Consider the following 20802-nt stretch of genomic DNA (forward strand, 5'->3'; position numbering starts at 1 on the left):
TTACCTTCTGTGTAAAGTGAACATCTGTTTTTGGAGCAGATGAATGGATAATTTTATGACTTCAGGGCATTCAGTCACCGGGGGAATTATGTGGAATAGCACTTAAATGAGTAGCAACTAAATCATTTTGTAATGTCGATCCTATGTCTCCATTAGCCTAGGGCACTTAACAATATACCATTCATTTAAGTTAAGAACAACCATATGCATTGTTCACATCCTCATAGAAGTGTATCTCCTCAATGGATAGGGAGGAACATCTCAGAAAAAAAATCTTTTCCCTAGTAGTATGTGCTATTCTGATAATGGCCATTAAAGGATGTTTTTAACTGGAAGATACACTCATGAAGCAAATCTTACTGAGTATTTTTATATTGGTTGGATATGGAAAAGCTAAAAATAGTCTTAATACATATGAAACCAAGAAGACTTTACATTTTGTTTTAAAGCATTGGTTGTAAATATTGCAAGAACAATATAAAATACTAGGAAGCATATCCTAAAAATCTGGTCAAGAGACAATGCCCTTAATGTTCCTGATTTGTAATGCATTAAAGGGCTGTGCTTCAAAGGAACAGAATGTACCTAATGCCTTACTTGAAATACAATGTCTCTAGGCAGATAATGGATTTTTGTAAGAGGATTACAGATGTTCTTTGGTCATAACTGAAGCACAGGTCATATGGCAAGAGCTGTGAGTCCTTGGATAGCTACTTCAAGAGGAAAGGTAAGCTATCAACATTTACTAACCACCCACCGCTTTTGATACTTTTATGAGGAAGAACCAAATCTTTTCTTTTTCTACTGAAATAGACATTTTGATTGAGTTTTGTTAAATTATACAAATCTTCCAAGTGATCATAGATGAGTTCTCATTATAGGTACTTAAAGCAATACTTTATAAAGTCACACAACTGCATTTTAAATTTTATCATGTTTATCAAGTTAAATTTCTACAGCTAGCAGATATCACATGAGTTATCAGGACTCAAAGTACATTATAGGGACTGCCCATTGGGTGATCTGTTACACCACAGTTAAATGATTAACAGTATTTCCCATCTTTGTACTTTCTTCATTTCCACTACTGCTCACGTCTTCTGGTCCTTCATGGGCCATTATCGTATGACCATTGATGATCTCCTGAGAGTGAGATCAGAGAATTTTCAATGAGTACTTGGCCATACCATCTTTGCCAGCTGTCACATTGCCCAGGTCTCCAACATGCCTCTCTTGCATGGCATTGGCCCACCATGTATTTTTGGGTAAAGTATTGAAGTAGCAATCTGTGTGGACACAGCCTTGTGTATTATCTCCAGGTTGATAGACATGCTAGCCTTTAGCCACTTCTGTAGTGTGGCTACCACTTGAGGCCACACCCATATGAATGAAGTTTTAATGAAACACAGCCACTCTCATTTGTTTGCGGCCCACTATGACAGAGCTAAATATTTGTGATACAGACCCTACAGTCTCAAAACCTAAAATGTTTGCTCTCTGGCCCTTTAAGAAAAGTTTGATGATCCCTAATTTTGGTGAAGCCATGAGATGGATTGTGGCAAGAATGGGACAGAGGGTGGCAATTGGAAACAGCCACAGTGGATATGGTTTGGGGTGGGCAATGGTCAAAGTCATAATGTGAAATCCTGAGCTCCTTCTCGGCCCTCCAGATCTACTAGCAGCATTGGACACTGTCCACCCCTCTCCTGGCCACAGTTTCCCTCACTGTCTCCCAGGATACCTCCTCTCTTTTTCTGGCTCCTCCTCATCTCTGAGACTTGTAAATACTTTCCACTCCCCTCTTCCCTCTCTACTATGCTCATTCCTGGTTTTTTTTTTCTTAGCAATATTGTCAGGTAATACCTATAGTAATTAAGGAACTTGGAGACTGATCAAAGAAAAATGTATCCCCATGAGGTGGCAGTACCACACATGCTTTATTGAGTGACAGCAACACTAACAGGTCTACATGGGGAAGAAGAAATAGTCCTTCCCCACAGCATCTGGGCTGCTACTCAGAAGAGGAGGAGAGAGGGCAAACCCCGCCACCTAGCCCACCCAGGGAAAGGAGATCAGAGTGGGGCTGCATGTGTAGGTGATGTTGTCTGGGAGGTTGGTGGGAAGTGGCTTGGGGTCTCACAACCACAAGGCTCTGTCTTACCAATGGCCTCCAGTATTGACCATTGTTGGATGTAGTTTAGTTTGTGTGTTAGGGGGCAAGGAAATTTATTTAAAGTGTGATTAAAATAATTGTATTGTAAAAAATCTGTATTTGGCCTGGGTAGGCTTTTAAGCTACTTAACCTGCAGGCTGGACACAGTGACACAGGCTAGTAATTCCAGCACTGGGGAGGCTCAGGCATGAGGACCACAAGTTGGAGGCCAGCCTTGGCTACATAGGGAGACCCTGTCTCAAAAGACAAAACAAAAACAGAAAGAGGGCTAGGCATGAAAGGGAGGAGAGCACTTGCTGGGCATGTGTGAGACCCTGAGTTCAAGCCCCGGTACAGAAATCAAAACAAAAGCCAGCCTTTAGTCAAGCATTAAATATCCTCTGGACCAATCCCCAGAGGCCATCCTGAACTCGTTTATTTAGTACTAGGTGATCACATCCAGTTTCCATGCTTTAAATGACATCTCAATGATGATGGCATCCATGTCACCTTCAGCACTGGCCTTTTCCTTCAGCTCCAGCCCTGTGTACCCAACTCAACAAATCAAACTTAACGTATCCAAGCCTGAGCTGTCCATCCCTCCACTCTCTAGTCCCTCCTACAGTCTTCCCCATCTGTTTTCGCAGTTGTTCAGGCCTAAAACCTGGTGCCAGCCTCTTATTCCCTCAGGTCACACCAAATCCATCAACCCTGCCTGTTCACAGAGTAGATCTAGACTTGAGTACTTACCCCTACCCTACCACCCTGGCCTAAGCCGTCTTGATGAGCAGCTAGATTATGACAGTGCCCTCTGTATTGGTTTCTCACTTCCCCTACAGTCTACTGTCAACCTAGTGGCCAGTGTTGTTATAATGTAAAGCAAATCATGTCACTCTTCTGTTGAGAACTCTGCAATCACAAGGGCAAAAGTCCTTACCAGGACCTACAAAGCTCTGAGTGACTTGGCCCAGGTGCCTCTCTAACATCATCCACCTTCTCTAACAGTTCCCTCATGCTAGCCTCCTGCTTTTCTTCAAACTTGTCAAATACATTCATTCCTGTCTCAAGGCCTTTGCACCTGTGATTTCCTCTGCCTGAAATGCCTTTCCCCTCGGTGTCTACATGGCTTATGTTCTCAGTTCCTTGAGGTCCTTCATCAGCAGATGCTTTCTGAGTGAGGCCTGTTCTATATCTGAGTGGCTGGTTCCTAGACTGCAGAATTGTAATTACTGCAGTTAGTTAACTATTTCAGCACCTGAGATCTTCCAATTATACTGCACTTTACCATGGCATGAGTGTTTTTACTTTGTAATGACACTGACCCATCCCTACTGACCCATCTCTGTGCTATAACTCCTTGATACAATATTAGAGACCATGGCAGTTAAAATATTCAGATAAAAGCTCTAAAATAATTATAGGGGGCTATAGTTACAGGAGGATTTGGGGGGGGTTGATAGAGCCATTTGTTTCTCATTGTGTTAGGACCTCAGGGTTGACATAACAACGTGCCACAAACTGGGTGGCACAGAATTTTAAGCCACAGAATTTTATACCATCACAGTGCTGGAAGCTAAAAGTCCAAAATCAAGGTATGGGCAGTGTCAGCCTTCCTTAGTGGAGGATCCTATCTTACCTCTTTTTAGCTTTTGGCGACTCCAGTGTTTCTTGGCTGGTAGCAGCTTCACTCCAGTCTCTGCCTCTGTCATCATCTGTGTTGCCTCTGTGTCTTCATGGCATTCTCTGTGTGTGTGTGTCCAAACTTTCCTCTTTCTGTATTTTTTTTTCTTTTTCTTATTTTTTTTTTTTTTGAGACAGGGTCACATTTTATCCCAGGCTGGCCTTGAACTAGCCATCCTCTTGCCTCAGCCTCCCAAGTGCTGGGCTTACAGCTATGAATCACCATGTGTGCCTCAAATCTTTCTATTCTTAAAGTACACTAGTCATATTGGATATGAGCCTCCCCTAATAGCCTCATCAGAACTTCACTGCATTTGTGGAGACCCTATTTCCAAATAAGCTCACACTCCCAGGTACCATAAGCATATACAATCAGGTACTGCTTAACAACTCTTTGATCAGTGATGGGCCATGGGTACAACAGTGGCACCATGGACATAAAAAAGCTGAAAAATTCCTATCACCTTGTAATGCTATTGCAGTTGTAATGTCAGAATCCAATGCCTCAGTCACATGATTTGGGTCATGTTTGTGAAAACAAACCATTGCCAGTTGTGTAAAGGTTTAGCACAATGCATAATACCTGATAATGAGAACAGATGCCTATGTTGCTGGTTTATGTGTTTACTAGGCTATACTTTTTAATCATTATTTTAGGGTATGCTCCTACTTATTAAGAGAAAATTTATGGGTTGAAGACATGGCTCAAGTGGTAGAACACCTGCTTAGCAACCATAAAGCCTTGAATTCAAACCTCAGTACTGAAAAAAATTACTAAAGCTAGATATAGTGCGTCACATCTGTAGTCCCAGGTACTTGGGAGGAGGAAATGGAAGGATCATGGTTTGAAGACAGCCTGAGCAAACAGTGAGACTCCATCTCAACCGGTAAAAGCAGGCTGTGGTGCGTACCTGTGATCCCAGCTACTCAGGAGACTGATCTAGATAGGAGGATCTCGTGGCAAAAGCACAAGCAAGCTGAGACCCCACTTGAATAACAACTAAAGCAAAACAGGATTGGGGGTGCCTACCTAGCAAGATCTCGAGTTCTAACTCCAGTACTGTCCCCCTCAAAACTAAACCAATTTACTATAAAACAGTAGACTGACTTATGCCTGCAGCAGCCTCCTATATCATGTTTAGCTCATCTCTTGATTACATCCTTTTCTTTTGCACTTCATTTGATCTTATGTTGTTTATCATGACCCTAGGAGCAAAAAGCTATATTGTCTATGTATGTGTTGCTGATTGTTTTACATAAATTCATATCATCTTTGTAAAAACCCAATGACACAGATAATCTTTATTTTATGGTGAACCTGAGATCCAGAGAGGAAAAGCAACTTCCTCAAAGCCACACAGCTACTTAGTTACGTCAGAGCTCCGTCTTCCTATGGGGAAAAAAATTCAACAGGCCCTGAGGGAGGGACCAGGAGCCTATCTGGATAGACCAGACGCTTGGATTCTTGATCCAGAGAGGCTTTTTGTTTTTGTTTTGTTGTTGTTGTTTTGAGACAGGGTTTTGCTATGCAGCCCTGGGCTATAAGCCCTATGAAGCTTGTGCTTCAGGCTCTTGAGTGCTGGGATTAGGGGTATATGCCACCATACCCAGACAAATTCAGGGTTCCTCCCATTACCCAGGTCTTCTTTCAGCCTTAACCTGCTATTCCTAGAGCTCTCTAGTTCATAGGTTTCATTTTTATTTTATTATTTTTTGGGGGGGGTACTGTGACTTAAACTCAGGGCCTACACCTTGAACTACTCCACCAGTCCTTTTTTGTGATGGGTTTTTTTCAAGATAGGGTCTCATGAACTATTTGCATGGGCTGGCTTCGAACCACAATCCCCCTGATCTCTGCCTCCTGAGTAGGTAGGATTACAGGTGTGAGCCACCAGCATCAGGCTCATTTTTATTTTTCTTGAGGTGAAGTTTCACTGTGTTGCCCAGGATGACAAACTGCTGAACTCCTAAGCTCAAGTGATGCACACAGCTAATAATGAGAACTGGCTGCATTTCTGTTTCATACTGCCCTATTTTTTTCCAGTGTTGGGAATGGAACCCAGAACTTTACATATGCTGGGCAAGTGCTCTGCCTCTGTGCTATACCCTCAGTCACCCAGTTTGTAAGGTTTAAAATATAATATGATTATTATTGAAACAGGTTCTTCAAGCCTATCTAATCTCTCTCAGGACAGAATATATGTATTTTTTTTCCTGCATCCTTTTCTCTTTATTTCCGGCACATTGTTTTACCTTAAAAGAATCGGGGGGGGGGGGTTTCTTGTTGTTGTTTTTAGCCCCTCTGCCTTATGCATTTGAAAGACCAACAAATCCCAATGCTACCTTTCAGAATTTAAAGAGTGGATTTGAAAACCACATTCCTCCCAATTAACCCAAAGGAAGCTGAGAAGCATGAAGCTTTTGGTCTCAGGTGAATCTTTTATTATTTCAAACTGAAACAAACTTTTTTCAAAGACAGTAGCACAGTCATTGCCACAAGCATATTAATATGTCTATTTTGCAAAAAAGAGTATGCTACAGGTCATGCTATTCATATTTTCAATAGCATTCAGCAAAGATTAAAGACATTTCCAATTGTGTCAAACATTTAATGAGAAGTAAATTCTACTTTCTGCCTTTGGCTAAATAAATGCTGCCATTCAGTGAAGTAGTGCAAAACAGATAGTGTGAGAACTACTTAAAACTGCCATTGCTCCGACAACCATCAGCCCCTTTGGCTGAATTTCTCGGCTATTTTCTGTAGTTCCAAATCCATTGCGGCCAAGTTTTCAAGTTCTTTTTCCTGGAAAATACAGAAAAGTAGAGACATGAGGTTCCAGGTCAACTTCTATTGCTATAGTTTGAAGGAGTATGATTAGAAAGGGGGTTTTAGGTATGTTAGACGCTGCCTGAGTCAAATTCCATCAGTGGTTTTCAAAGTGTGGTCCCCTGACTGGTGGCATCAACACCTCCAACATCACCCAAGGAACTTGCCAGAAATGCATGTTTTTGAGTCCCACCCCAAACCTACTGAATAAGAAACTCTAGGGATTAGAAATCCCTTGTGACTCATGCACATTCAAGTTTGAGAAGCACCAACCAAAATAACAGTAGGAAAAACATGTTTTGGATAGGGTAAAGCTCTATAATACAACTTCTCCTGCATGTAAATTTGTGATGGTAGGAAGATATGAGCCAATAAAAATAGACCAAAACATCTGATTTCTGTACCAGCTGTTCAACCCACCGTGGGAGACAGTGATGGACAGTGAGATGATCACGGGAAAGACACCAGAACAGTGGCTGTCAACCTTGACTCAACTCTAGAATAATATATATATTATCTTGTATATAATATATATATACCAGATATTGTTGAACATAACATATTAACATCGACCACTGTAAGTTAATTTTCAGTTAAAGCCCCATACCGTACCTCTTCCTCTGTCAGAACTCTCTGGTCAGACTCATCCTTTTCATTTTCTGCCTCATGGCCTGTACCCATCTGTTCCTCGGAGTCATAGAAGTCGGGAAATTCATCTGACTTCTTCCTGTAGTGAAGGAGCTGGTCCAGCTCAGCTACTCTGTCATACTGCCTTTTCAGGTCCAGTTTGGGGGCCTTTTCGAAGCTTCTCTTCTCATATCCCCAGTTCACATCCTCCGAGAAGGGCTTTTTCTCCCACCAGTCATAATTGTACTCTGGGAAGAAATTCTTTTCATTCAAGGTCAGCCCATTTTCCTCTTCACCCTGAAGAAAATTATCATCCATGTTGTCTTTTCTCTCAAAACGGCTGCTCTTCCATTGGAGAGGGTCAAAGTATGGGTTGAACAGCACCCCTAATCTCTTCCTCTTTTCAGGGGTATGATGAGAGGCATATTGTTTATCTTGAAGGCCGGCTTCCTCCCTGTTTTCTTTAGGGTCTCTCATGTCCTCCTGCTGCCGCCATTTCCCTTGGGCTCCTTCCTCACCATAGTTGAGGTAATTGGTTCCTTGCTCTTGCCATGCATTTTGGGGATGCCTTTTTGCCTTGTCCACCTGGCTTTCTTGAATACGGTGGTATCCTTCGCCCAAAAACCTTTTCTCTTCTCTGGTGTCAGGAGTAGAATAGGCACTTGGTTCCCCTCCTCTGACTCTGTAATGGCGTCCCTTTCCCCCGTCACGGCCCCGCTCTTCTTCACTTTCTTCATTATATCTGTGTACCACGTTTTTAAGCTGTGAACTGGGATAGTTTCTCTTGTTCTCCTCCTGGCTCTCCTTACTGTGAGGCCTTGGATTCCTGTACTCCTCGCTTCCTCTTCCCCCATAGTGTCCCTCCTCCAGGTCCTCAGGAGCCTGGACACCTGGATAACTCCTCACTTCTTCCTCATATTCGGGTTCTTCCTCTGAAGCCCTGTAGTGAATTGAATGGTGGACCCTCTTTTCCCCTAAACCCACATTGTCCTCCTCAGATTCCTCAAGGGCATGTCCCCTTTCCTCAGGGGGAGGATTCCCTTCTTGGAAGGACCTGTCAGGCCTGCTCCTCCCATGGTGGTGTCTGGGCCTCACGCGTCGTTTGGTCGCCTGAGAGGTAGCGTCTTCCTCACTTTCCTCAGAGTCTTCCTGGCTCTGGGGTTGGATGTTAGACTCTTGAGGGTGCTTCTCCTGGCTCCTTGTTTCCTCTCCACTCTCCTGGCTGCTCTTCTCCCTGCTGTGTGTCTTCTCCTCAGAGTGCCCAGCAGAGTATGTACCTGATCTGGTCACTAACTCCTCTTTTTTCCTAGCCGTAGCCTGGTTTCTTTTGTTGAGAAAAGCGTTCTGTGTTTCTCCTGGCTCTTCAAGGTGTTTCCCTTCACTGGCATCTTCCTTGAGCTCCCCTTTCTGATAGTTCTCTCCCTCTTCTTCCTCCCTGTCCTCTCCTTCATTTTTCTCAGAATGGTGTGTGTCTACTTCTTTAGAAACTTGGCTGTCAGAGGGAAAGAGGCTCCCCCGGGGTTCATCCACCACCTCTCGGCTGTGTCCTCCCTCTGCCCGCTTCTCTGTGTCTTCTTTTGTCTGGCCTTGAGTGTCCTCCTCCCCTGGAGGTCCTGCTTCCTCCCTACTGTAGGGCCTATGGGCTTCTGAGACATCAACTGGGTCTCTTAACAATCTTACTTCAAACTTTGTGTTTTCATTTGCATTTTTCTCTTCATCTTTGACCTCTTTTCCATCTACAATGAAAATATGGGTGGAAGTATAACTTCAGAAATGCCATGGTTCAACAAGTACCAGCCTTGGTAATCATTATAAATCCCAAGGCCCCTGGAAACTGCTTAATTTATTGTTATTAAAGAATACATTCTGATACATTTTAAAAGTAAGTGCTAGATGGGCGCTGGTGGCTCACACCTGTAATGCTACCTACTCAGGAGGCAGAGATCAGGAGGATCACAGTTTGAAGCCATCCTGGACAAATAATTTGTGCTCTTTTATCTTGAAAAATCCCATTACAAAAAAGGGCTGGTGAAGTGGCTCAAGGTATAGGCCCTGAGTTCAAACCCCAGTACTGAAAAAAAAAAAAAAGCAAGTGCTATAAAAGCTCTTTGGTTGTACTTAAATCTAATAATAACCCTATATTTGTAAGTTTTCATAATACCCAATCAGAACCTCTCATTGGTACTATTAATGGTCAAAACCCAGTTACAGATTTATGAAATATCAGAATTTAGAAACAGAAGTCTTAGAATTCATCCAGTTCAACCTCCTACTTTTGCAGATGGGGAAGACATGGAAATTCAGAGTGTTATAATTCTGGATCATTCTTTGCATATTTAGCAAGGATAGAAGTATATAATGATGGTGCAGTCAACAGTGGATTACATCTACCATCATGGTCCCATAAGAGTGTATAACAGTGATATTGTAGCCATCTTAGTATAAGTATATAGTATGGTGTCCACACAGCAATGAAATAGCCTAACAAAGCACTTCTCAGAATGTACCCCATCATTAAGAGATGCATGGCTATAACTGGTGATAAGAAAGGTATATATTTCTTTCCTGAGAAAAGTACACAGCAATGGAAAGGACATTTCTTCCTTCACTCAGGTCCCATCCACTCCACATGTTCTTAGCTGCTGAGGGTACAGGTCAGGAGACTGAGTTGTCTTTGTGTTCCATGAGTCAGCAATAGATGGTGTAACTGATATTTTGCTGTTCTCTTCCATATTTTCCAAATATCTATAGTTCCTTTACTAAATCCTCCTTAATTCAAGGGCACCCCATGAAAAGAGATATACAGTCAACACTGTCTCCATTGTTTACTGAGAGGGTTTGGATTTCAACTTGTCTCAATAAGTTCAAGAAGAAAGTCTGAAGTCAAGGCCACTGGCAGCTGTGGGTCTACCTCTGCACTGTCCATTTTGGGAGCCACTAGCCCTTTGGGGCTATGGAGGTCTTAGCTGCATCTAGTCAAAACTAAAACATGCTATATGTGTAAGATACAAACCAGATTTCCAAGACCTCATATGAAAATGGAATGTAAACTATTTCAATAATTTATGTGTTGATTATATGTTGAGATGATAATATTTTGGATCTATTAGATAATATATTATAAATAGACTGGATATATAAAATTGTATGTTAGATAAAATATAATGGATAAAAATGAGATATATTATTGAAATTAAAATTATATTTGTGGCTACATTATCTTTCTATTGAATGGTACTGATGAGTCATGTTGAACTTATATTTACAAAAATGTATGTTTTATAAAAATGTCCAAGAAATAGTGAACTATATGTACCCCTCTATTTAAAGCCCAGAATGTCAAGATAATAAATAACATTCTCACATTTATGAGGCAATGGGATTGTCTCTGACCTTCCACATCAAAATACTTGAGGGCTGGCCCATCTGTCACAGTCCCCATGCCTTTTAAGAGCCCATCATGGTGCGTGCAGCTTTGGGGCTCCTAACCAGTTGAACACTGTCAGGCAGGGAAGCTTTGTGTGGTACTCTTAACTGAGTGTTTGCACCTCCCCAAAATTCATATGATGAAGTCCTACTCAGCAATGTGATGACATTAGGAGGTTGGCCCTTTGGAAGGTACTTAGGCCATGAGGATGGAGCCCTTATGGTGGCATTGGTGACCTAATTAGGGGAGACATGAGAGAGATGGTCTCTCACCAAGTGAGGATACAATGAGAAGTTGGTTGTCTATAAGCCAGCCTCCGCAACTGTGAGGAATGAATATTTGTTGTTTTAGCCACTCAGTTACGATATTTGTTATAGCAGCCCAGGCTGACTCACATGGCAGATGCTGATGTCATTCTGAGTATGCTGAAAGAGATCTGAGCAGACAGAATCTCAGCCTCAAGGGGAAGGGGTCACAGTCTGCTGGTATGCGGGGTTCTTAGCTGCCAGGAACAGAAGTATTTTTGTTGTTTCCTGCCTATAGCAACTTATGCCTAAGGCTTAGCACTTCCTCCTAAATTTAGCTCTAGTCCCCTGCGGGTGAGATTGGAAAAGGGCTGTGATTAGCAGCACAGTCATTGTCAAGCTGTAAACCCAAGGTGTGAAGTTCACCCTTGCTTTCAAGTTAAAAAAGAAAAATGCACCTTTCATCTTTGTCATGCTGCAAAGATGACCAGACCAACCCTGGTCAAAGAGATCTTATAGCTGTTACAAAATTGGCTGTAATCTCAGCTACTTGGGAGTTGGAGCTAAGGAGGATTGTGGTTCAAGGCCAGCCTGGGCAAAAAAATTCCAAGACCCTATCTCAACCAACAATCCTGGTATGGTGGCACACGTTTGTCATCCCAGCTAAACAGGAAGCATAAATAGGAGGAGCAGGGTCCAGGCCAGCCTGGGCAAAAGCACAAGACCCTATTAAAAAAATAACCAAAATGAAAAGTTGGGAGGGGCATGACTCAAGTAGTAGAGTGCTTGTCTAGCAAGCACAAAGCCCCAAGTTCAAAAATCCCAGTACCAATACCTCCTCCTCCCCCTAAAAAAGAAGAAATTGGACATATTCCCTATGTCCATGAAACAATCCTCCCCAGATGCTCATTTGCCCACTGAGTGAACACTGACTTGGAACCTTCCGGAGAGAGTGGGGGGCAGAGATGGGTGTGGACTGGGGCAAAGGCCACATGGAGGAATTCATCCAGTTAGCCAAAGCTCCTCTGGTCTTATGATTGGCTTAGGACACATTGCCAAGAGAGATTAGAACGGGACAGAAGTTGCAAACTGGTGGCCTAGAGATAAGTTCCATTTGGCTAAACAGCATTTTAGTAAATTCAAATCCAGAGACAATATTTCAATGCCAGGAGAGTTCACTAAAAATTTTATGTTGAGGATATAATTTAATGGTAGAGCACTTGCTTAGGTTGTGGATTCAATCACAGCACAACAACAAAAAATAAAATAAAGTAAAAAATTTAACAGCTTTTGAAAACTCATGAAATCTGATAACAGTCTGCTGTTCTCCCTAGTAGGATGAAATCTGAGAACTATATGCTCCCCTCAGAAGAGGCATGTGACCTCCACTTTGTGGATCTCTTCTGACCTGCTTTACTTTTTTTTTTTTTTTGATGGGACTGGGGTTTGAACTCAGGGCTTCAGTGTTTGTAAAGCAGGCACTCTACTATTTCAGCAATGCCTCCAATCTCTGCCTTACTTCCTTATGTTATCTGTCTAGCCCTGACTAGTGCTTGAGGCTACAATCCATAGACACTCTTAAGTCTTCCCTGTTTCAGCATTCTATCTCTCTTCAAGGTCCTTCATAGACATGGGTCATTTGGTTTTTACCAGTTCCCTGAGGCTCTCTCAACAGATACTAAAAAGATCCCGGGACATAATCAGTGACAGGCAGAAGCTATGGCGACAGCCTAAGGGCCAGTCATCTGATTTTGCTAGACAAGCAGACACTGACAGTCAAAAACTTTTCCTAAGCAAGCAAGATTATTTGATAACTTCATAAACAAACCCCTCACTTTTACATTCATCTGGTAAACAAAGAAAGGGAGAGGGAGGTAGCAAAATGGGTTTGCCCAGAGTAACAGCCTTTATGCCCTGCTGGACATCCACTCTGTTTTAGCTAGCAAAGAAAGCTGGGCAGAAATCAGAAAGAAGTGTGTTGCCTGAGTGATAGGCTCCCCTTTTTGGAACCTCCAATGGCTCAGTCCCCCCCCCCACCCCCGCCCCACACATCTACCATGATTACCCTGACTCTCCCAAAGGCAGAGTAAGTTAGTGTAGGTTAGGCTTTGGGCCAACGGCTAATACTTGTTTTTACCATTTTATGCACAAAAGCCCATGTGTAGCAATAGCAAGAGATTGTTTCTTGCAAGGAGAGATTTTAAGTATGAAAAGAATAAAGAAAAGAAGTTCACTGTTCCCAGCAGAATGGAAAATTTAAAAGCAGAGTAGGTGTTGAAGAAGCAGTGTTTTTAGAATTTGTTCGAACCACTTTGACTTCTTGCATAAAAGCAACTGTGTAGTTTTGTAAGACTGATCTCATGATGTCAGCTACCAATGAATACTGCTTATATCACCGTTCAAACTTGTTTTCAACTGCGGCTCTTTGGTGCAGAGGAAAACCAGTGTAGACTCAGAAAACTGTTAGTCTGGTTCATTGGGATGCCCTGCCTCTACTCTAAACCCTCCCTGTCTTCAGACTTGGAACTTCTGGTGCTGTTTGGTAGTGCCTTCCAGTCTACAAAGCAATGTGTTGAAATATCTTAACTAATCTGTCATGTAAATAGGCCAGAAATTTTCAAGTCATTTTTCTAAGCTTCTAACTTCTCATTGTCAGAAGAGTGGAGGGTAAAGAGAAGAGTAATTCTTTTTTTTTCTTTTTTTGAGAAGAGTAATCCTTAAATCTTGCTCTCCTCTCATCATCCAGCCCTCTCAGCCCCCTCCCCATCTAATCACAAACAAGCACTCCCCACGCCTCTCTCCACCCAAATGGAAGTCTGTTTTGAAAACCCAAGACATGAAACCAAGAAGTTTAGAACGAATAGACATCTCAAAGACTACAACTGAGCTTGACTCCCCCGCTTTACTTTGAAGACTCATCCCAGAGAGGCAAGGGGTCTTTCCCACGGTCACACATCTACAAAGTAGTAGAGCAGAGGCTAGAAGTCATAACTCTGTTTCCTCAGGAGCTACTCTAGTCAGTTAACACTCTTCGTAGTGCATTATGCCCCCAAGTTCATTTGCAGGTTAGTGGAGAAAGCAAGAGCAAGGAAAACTGGGGACCAGGGTCTACATGCAGTGTGGGACAATTACCATTCTTGAGGACTTGCCGGCACTCAGGGGTGACAGGTGGAATGCTGGACTTTGACAGGGCATTTGAGAGGACCTCAATGATACAGCGAGTCACCTGGGGGAAAACACAAAAGCAAGTTGGAAAAGTTGATGTCACTAGAACACAACTCAACCCAGAGTTGCTGTCAAGGGAGGCTTGTCTATGACCTATACTGATGCAGGACCATGCATCTCTTAGGGCAGGAATACAGATATCCAGGACTATGATGAAGCCTCTGAAGCTGCTACAAAAAATGATGCAAGAAGGCACTGGGTTGTGTTTACTCTGAGAAGGGAAATGAACACCCATTTCTGAGCAGGTCAGAAGGAAAATGCTGTGATGACAGTTATCCTCAAGGGGTGGGGGGCTAAGCTCTCCAGGAAGAATGTGGGGGTAAGAAGGGACATCCCTTACTCCTGTTCTCTCAGGGATGAAAATCCAGCCTTGTAAGACTAGGCTGTATCTGTATGTGTGTGTTTGGTTTGATAGCATAGGGAGTGGAAATATCTAGAGTCTAGACACAAGTCTATATTCTAGACTGACATTTTAACTCACCATTTCTTCATTGTGGTTTCTGTTATCCACTGGCACAGAACTGACAGCTTTGAAGTTGCAAAAGAATGGAAACAGCTTGAGTTAATTTTTGGAGGCTATGTAAACCCAAACTCACAAAATCACCCCCCATTATTTGGAGAGGGGGGCAGAGTCAAGACCAAAAGAGTACCGAAAGGTATCTGGGCATGACTGCAACAGTCACCATAATGGCCCCAGTTCATGTGTACACATGCATACATACACACAATATACATACACGTGTACACATGCACACATATAATATACATATGTGTACACGTGCATGCATGCATGTAATATACATACACGTATACACGTACACACACAATATACATATATGTGTACACATGCACACATACAATACACACACGTACACATACAATATACATACATGTGTACACATACACACATACAATATACATACACGCGTACACATGCACACATATAATATACATATGTGTACACATGCACGTATACATGCAATATACATACACGTGTGCACGTGCACACACAATATACATACGTGTGTGCACATGCACAGTTGTTTTACTCTAGTAATGGCTTAAATACATTTGGAAATGAATGTTGACTTACATCCAGTATAAATAAAATATAGAGCACAAACAGAGGCTTCTTGGGTTTTGGTAACATACCATTTCTTGGTCTGGTTACTGATTACACAGTATGAGAAATGTGTTAGGCTGTATATTCATGATCTGTGCAGTTTTCTATATATTATCTAACTAGAATCAAGCTGCCTTCCTTAATCCTTTTCCTCTGCCTACCCCTAATGGGTACAGATTTGTGACTCCCTCTGCCTATCCCTGTTCCCAAGAAAATAGCCTCCCTCAAGCTCACTTTATAAAAACATGGTTATTAAATAATTAATTACCGTGACTTTTATCCAAGGCCTTTGCCTAAATAAGCTTGATTATACATTTGTATCAGTACTGTGTTTACCTTCCCCTAGGTTGTCTCCAACATGTAAAGAACATGGAAAAGTATCAAGTTCTCCTAGGACATTGTCAAGCCTGCAATATCACATGTAAACTGGTGTTTAACAACTGGCTTATAATATATGTTAAGAACAAAAAAATTTATTTATTTACCTCAAATGTCATGAGATTCTGCTACCTTTTTTCTTTTGGTGTACTGGGGTTTGAACTCAGGGACCCATGATTGCTACGTAGGCACTCTACCACTTGAGCCATGCCTCCAGCCCTTTGCTTGCTTTATTTATTTATTTATTTGGTGGTACTGGAACTTAAACTCAGGGCTTCATCCTTGCTAGGCAGATACTCTACCACTTGAGACACTCCACCAGCCCCCTTTGCCTGCTGGTGATTTGAATTTTCCACAGCCATTTTTTTTTTCTCAATGCTGCTTTGATCCTCTTACCTTTCACTTTGACTTTGCTTTGTCTAAGCCCTTTCCATTAGAAAAGCTCAAAGCATTTGCATATAGGTGCTAGTTCTCCTGGCACTTCTTGGAGTAGACAACCGCTATTGTGATAGAAGAAACTCAGTTCAGAAATTTACTCTAGGTCCCTGAGATAAAAGAACTAGCTGGGAAGGAGCAAACCCCTTGGACATCAGGCATGGAAGATACTCAAATGCAGTTTTCTTATGACCAGGAACTTGATCTTCCTTTCCAAAATGCTTTGCTTTTCAGCCCTCTTCAAACACCTACCTTCCCCCAGCCCATCAATTACATATCATAGGGCCTATCCTAGAAATAAAACACCTATCTCATTTGCTCACTTTGCAAATTTTTTCCTTTACAAAGCAAGGCCTGGAATTCACTCCAATTGTTTTAAGAGGTCCAAGATTATCCAAGATTAGAATAATTTTTAAATTATTCTAAAATGATTGAGAAGAACATAACAAGCTGTGAAAACCCTGAGTTCTTCCTAAAATGTAGATCAGATGAGAGCTGAATAACCAACCCTTGGTGTCCAGGTCCAATATATGCTGAGCTTTTCTTTTATGCACAAAATAGATGCTATTTGAGAACATAGTCACTTCAGAACTTTCTCTTTTCATTTGAAATCAGTAAAGTGCTCTGGAAAGAAATAAATATGAGAGAATTGCCCCTAGTAAACTACGAGTTGCCCTTTTAAAATTTTAGTTCAGTAAACCTTCTCTAGTAATGCAGTTTCATGTTAATACTTCTCTTTTTTCACAAATGTAAAAGATGATTTTATTAACTACTTATATTGCCAAAGTATTGATAGTTTTCAGATTTTGAGGGAGAGAAATATTTCTCTTGTTATCCTAGACAATTTGTAGGTTACACTTGTTATTGCAGAACAGCCCTGATTCTCTGTCGGAGGATCTTCAGACTCTTTTTAATGGAAAGGAACTAGCATTTACTTGTGCAATCACCTGTGCATCTTGGTGAGACATCTAAGTGCCACCATATTTCTTTCAATAGAATTGTGAAGCAAAGTTGATTCCCCTAAAGTAGTGTAACTTATTGTTGTAGAAAGCAAGATTATGGGGCACAAAAGAAAAAAATCTGCTTCTGTTAAAAATGAGGTAATCAGGGCTGGAAACATAGCTCAAGTGGTAGCGTGCTGGCCCAGCATCTGCAAAGCTCTAGGTTCAATCCCCAGTACCACCAAAACAACAACAATGAAATGAAGTAACCAAATGCAAAAACTATCAAATAATATGATAAATCTTAAAATAATCTCTAAGGTATTAATATCTCATAAGGCTATTAAGATTTGACCCCAGATTTAAAGAAGAGCTACAAAATCTGTTAAGTTCTTCTGTTAATAAGCTATGACGACTCCTAAATTCCTCCTAAAACCAAGGTCAGGCAAGATGTGGGTAGCAGAAGCCACCCAGTATAGCAGCAGAATAATAAGGATACCATGTGTCTACTTCACTCATATTAATTTTTAAAGTGTACAGAAAGTTGCAGATCTCCCTCTAGAAGCTCTTACAGGTGGAAAATGGACTAAATTGTTTCCTGAGGTTTTCCCCCAGCTCTGTGATTTTGCTAAGTAAAAAGCTGTACTTGAAGGCTATCATGTCTTATTGCCAGGGGTTGGGGAAGGGAGAGAATGGAGAGGTATCTGCTAGTGGGTACGGGGGGTGTCTTTCTAGGGTGAAGAAATTTGATAGTGGTGATAGTTACATAACCTGTGAATATACTATAAACCACTGAGTTATATACTTTGAAAAAGGTGAAAGATTTTTAGCTGAAGAAAAAAGCCAGAGTGTAAGTTATACTTGTATAAGTTATATATTTTAAAAGGGTGCATTTTATGATATGTGAATTATACCTCAATAAAAGTATATATAATATATATCCACTTTAGCTGCTATTGAAATATTCTATTATGTAAGAGAGCTGAAGAATTCTACCACTATAGTTAAATAAGTCCCCAAAATGTCACTATTTTGTGGTCTATAACACAATGTACCATAGCTTTGGCTCCTTTAGCAATTCCTTTCTGAAAATATCTTTAACCAGAAATAACTCTGAATTATTCATTTAGTATTCTTTAATTAAACTAAGGTCATTTATTAGCAATTTGTATGAATGACAAAAATTTAGAAAATTCTGAATGTCTGTAGTCTGCTATAAAATAGGTTACATCTGACTTTCATTTTGTTTCAACATTTTTGATCCAATAATTGCTATCAATAAAAGCCATGAATATGGATACCCAATATCTCAAGTCTAGTTAGGAATCTCAATCTCAGAGACGGTTTTCTCTAGGTCATTAAAACAGCTGCAGAAAAGCTTGAGTTTTATGTGGTTATGGTATGCTTATTTCTCAACAATTTCCATACTCATAGCAACTTTACTTTAACACACACACACTCGATCCAAATATTCAGAGATCATTTCTTTGAGATTTATAGTAGTTTTAAAGATGAATGTCACAATCTCCACACATAAAGAGAAGCTATCAAATATCTACTATTGAATTTCATCCTCCTGAATTGACTAAAACTATTTTTTTACCACTCCAGAGATACTTTTGTGATTATTTTTATACTCTGGTTATTTTCCTGGAGTACAAGAATCAAAATATCTAGTGTAGTTTCCATTCATAACTTAAAAATGGATTCATTTAAATCTGAAAATTACCTCTGTCTAGATTGGAAATACAAAGCAGAGATATATTAACCTTTACATACAGACATATGAACAAAATATATACATATAAAAACGTGAAGAAAAAACCAAATGTCTTATATACCTATGGGATTTGTTTTACCTCTTCCTGTTTCTGTAATAATAGTAACAATAACAGATGAAATTATGCAGGTACCAACTAATGTAAAACTACACGTATTCCCTCCTCTCTGTGCTCACCTGGCTATAAAAATTCAAACAAAATCAGACTACATTAGCGTGTCTCCAGATGGGGAGAGAAGTGAGCACAAAATGCGGGGTTTTCTTGGAAATGCTTTCTTCCTATCTGTAGGAAAATTCAGGCAGGAAAACACTGGACTGTCCTGGCTAGGCTTGGAAGCCCACCGGCTCTTTCTGAGTCAAACCGGGGCCGGGGTAGGTAGTCCAAGGGAAACACCGAGGAAAGAGAAGAAATGAAGAACCTCGAGTGAGGGGAGGAACCTTACACTCCACCCTTCTCACCCAGTATCCGCCAGCGAGGATGCGGGGATCCTGGGGGAAGCCCGAGGCCGGCGCTGTCCGCGGTGCTGAACCGCGCACTGCGCCCACTCACCGGCCAGCAGCGCGGCTCCCAGGAGGCCGAGAAGCGCGATGGGCTGCATGGCCCCGCTCGCGGGTGGAGGATGCGGCTGGACCGGTGCGGCGGAGTGCGGAAGGAAGGCGAGCTGGGGATGCTCGAGGACACCACTGCGTCCTGGTCCCCGCGGTGTGGCGCGGTTGGCGCAGGCCGGCCTCTTTTAAAGGGCAGGTGGGGGCCGGCAGGCCTGGAGGGGCGAGCAGCCGGGAGGAGGCGCCCCCTCGCTCAGCCCTGACGTCAGAAGCAGCCCCCAGGGCGGCGGCGCAAGCAGGCGGAAATTTACGCCATTCCCAAGGCCTGGGTGCGCACAGCCTGCAAAGGAGGTGGAGAGGAAGGCGGATAGAGGAATGGCAAGAGTGAAGGGAGGCAGGGTAGATCTGAGACAGTGAGAGAGGCGGAGGTTTCGCTTGGATTGCCCAAGCTTGCTCGCCATCTTCCCTCCCCACCCCAACCCCCAACACACACCACACCTCCATATCTAAAAACGTGCGTTTGAAGCTGTGCATATGCCTCTGGGTCTGCTGAGAGTGTGAAAATAACTAGATCTGTTTTGTGTTACTTCTACCTAGCTAAGGAAAAGATTCCTGCTAACAACAGAAGGCTAAACAGTCGGTAGAGGAAACTGAAATAAGGCAGTGATGGCTTCAAAAATAAAAAGTGCTGTTGGAAAATATGGAACCTGCTCTTCTTCAGACTTTTGGTTTATGTGTCTATCTACCGATTTATCATTCTCTGTACTATTCGTGATCACCTCCCAATACGTAACATTGACATGGTTTAAAAAAAAAAATCAGGCAGTATAAAAGGATGTAAAATAGTCTCCCTCTTCTGTCACCAATTTCCAAGATCCTCAATTCCCCTCTGAAGAATCAGTATGACTTAACCACTTTCTGTAGTTTAGGCTTAATTTAGTTTGGAACATACACAGCTGAATCTTCTTTTGAATGGCTGCTGTGTGTGACACTGAATAGATATACTGTACTTTTACTAGTCCTTTCTAATGGACATTTATTTAGGTTGTTACTCTGGCCTTTACTCCTTTATAATAGAGGCATAGCTCAGAGGTGGGTTATGGAACCACGTGCTTTTGGAGCTAGTATATCCTACAAGCACTGTGTATTCTCTCTTGCTTTGAAATTGAGATAGGACTATACTTTGTTATTATGTGTGAAAGGAAGATGAAAGCCTCTTCCAGAATATTTTTGTCATGGATTTCCACAGCCTAATGAGGAATCAGGAAAAAGCATCAGGCGGGTGCTCTGCAGGGAAGAGAAATGATCCTCTCTGATAACACAGGATTGGGAGAACAGAGTGAGATTTCATTTGAGATCTCTTCATTCAGCTAATGAAGCTATCTACGTGCACAAAATGAGGTTTCAGAGCCCTTT

General features: G+C 41.8%; 1 protein-coding gene across 2 annotated transcripts; it reads right to left on the reverse strand.

Annotated features, from left to right (window-relative positions):
- Positions 1 to 6251: 6251 nt before the first annotated feature.
- Chgb (chromogranin B) lies at positions 6252 to 19586 on the reverse strand. Of its 2 annotated transcripts, XM_074074381.1 has the most exons (6): positions 19391 to 19586; positions 18902 to 18931; positions 14665 to 14711; positions 14091 to 14184; positions 7272 to 9022; positions 6252 to 6635 (listed from the first exon to the last, which is right to left on the reverse strand). In XM_074074381.1, the coding sequence occupies exons 1-6, from the start codon at positions 19437 to 19439 to the stop codon at positions 6558 to 6560; spliced, it is 2049 nt and encodes a 682-aa protein (XP_073930482.1). In that variant the 5' UTR covers positions 19440 to 19586; the 3' UTR covers positions 6252 to 6557. The 2 variants fall into 2 exon arrangements, with proteins under 2 accessions (XP_073930482.1, XP_020022421.2); XM_020166832.2 differs by lacking the exon at positions 18902 to 18931 and having other exon boundaries at positions 19391 to 19585.
- Positions 19587 to 20802: the final 1216 nt, after the last annotated feature.

Source organism: Castor canadensis, chromosome 5 (genome assembly GCF_047511655.1).
Source record: "Castor canadensis chromosome 5, mCasCan1.hap1v2, whole genome shotgun sequence".
Taxonomy (NCBI): domain Eukaryota; kingdom Metazoa; phylum Chordata; class Mammalia; order Rodentia; family Castoridae; genus Castor; species Castor canadensis.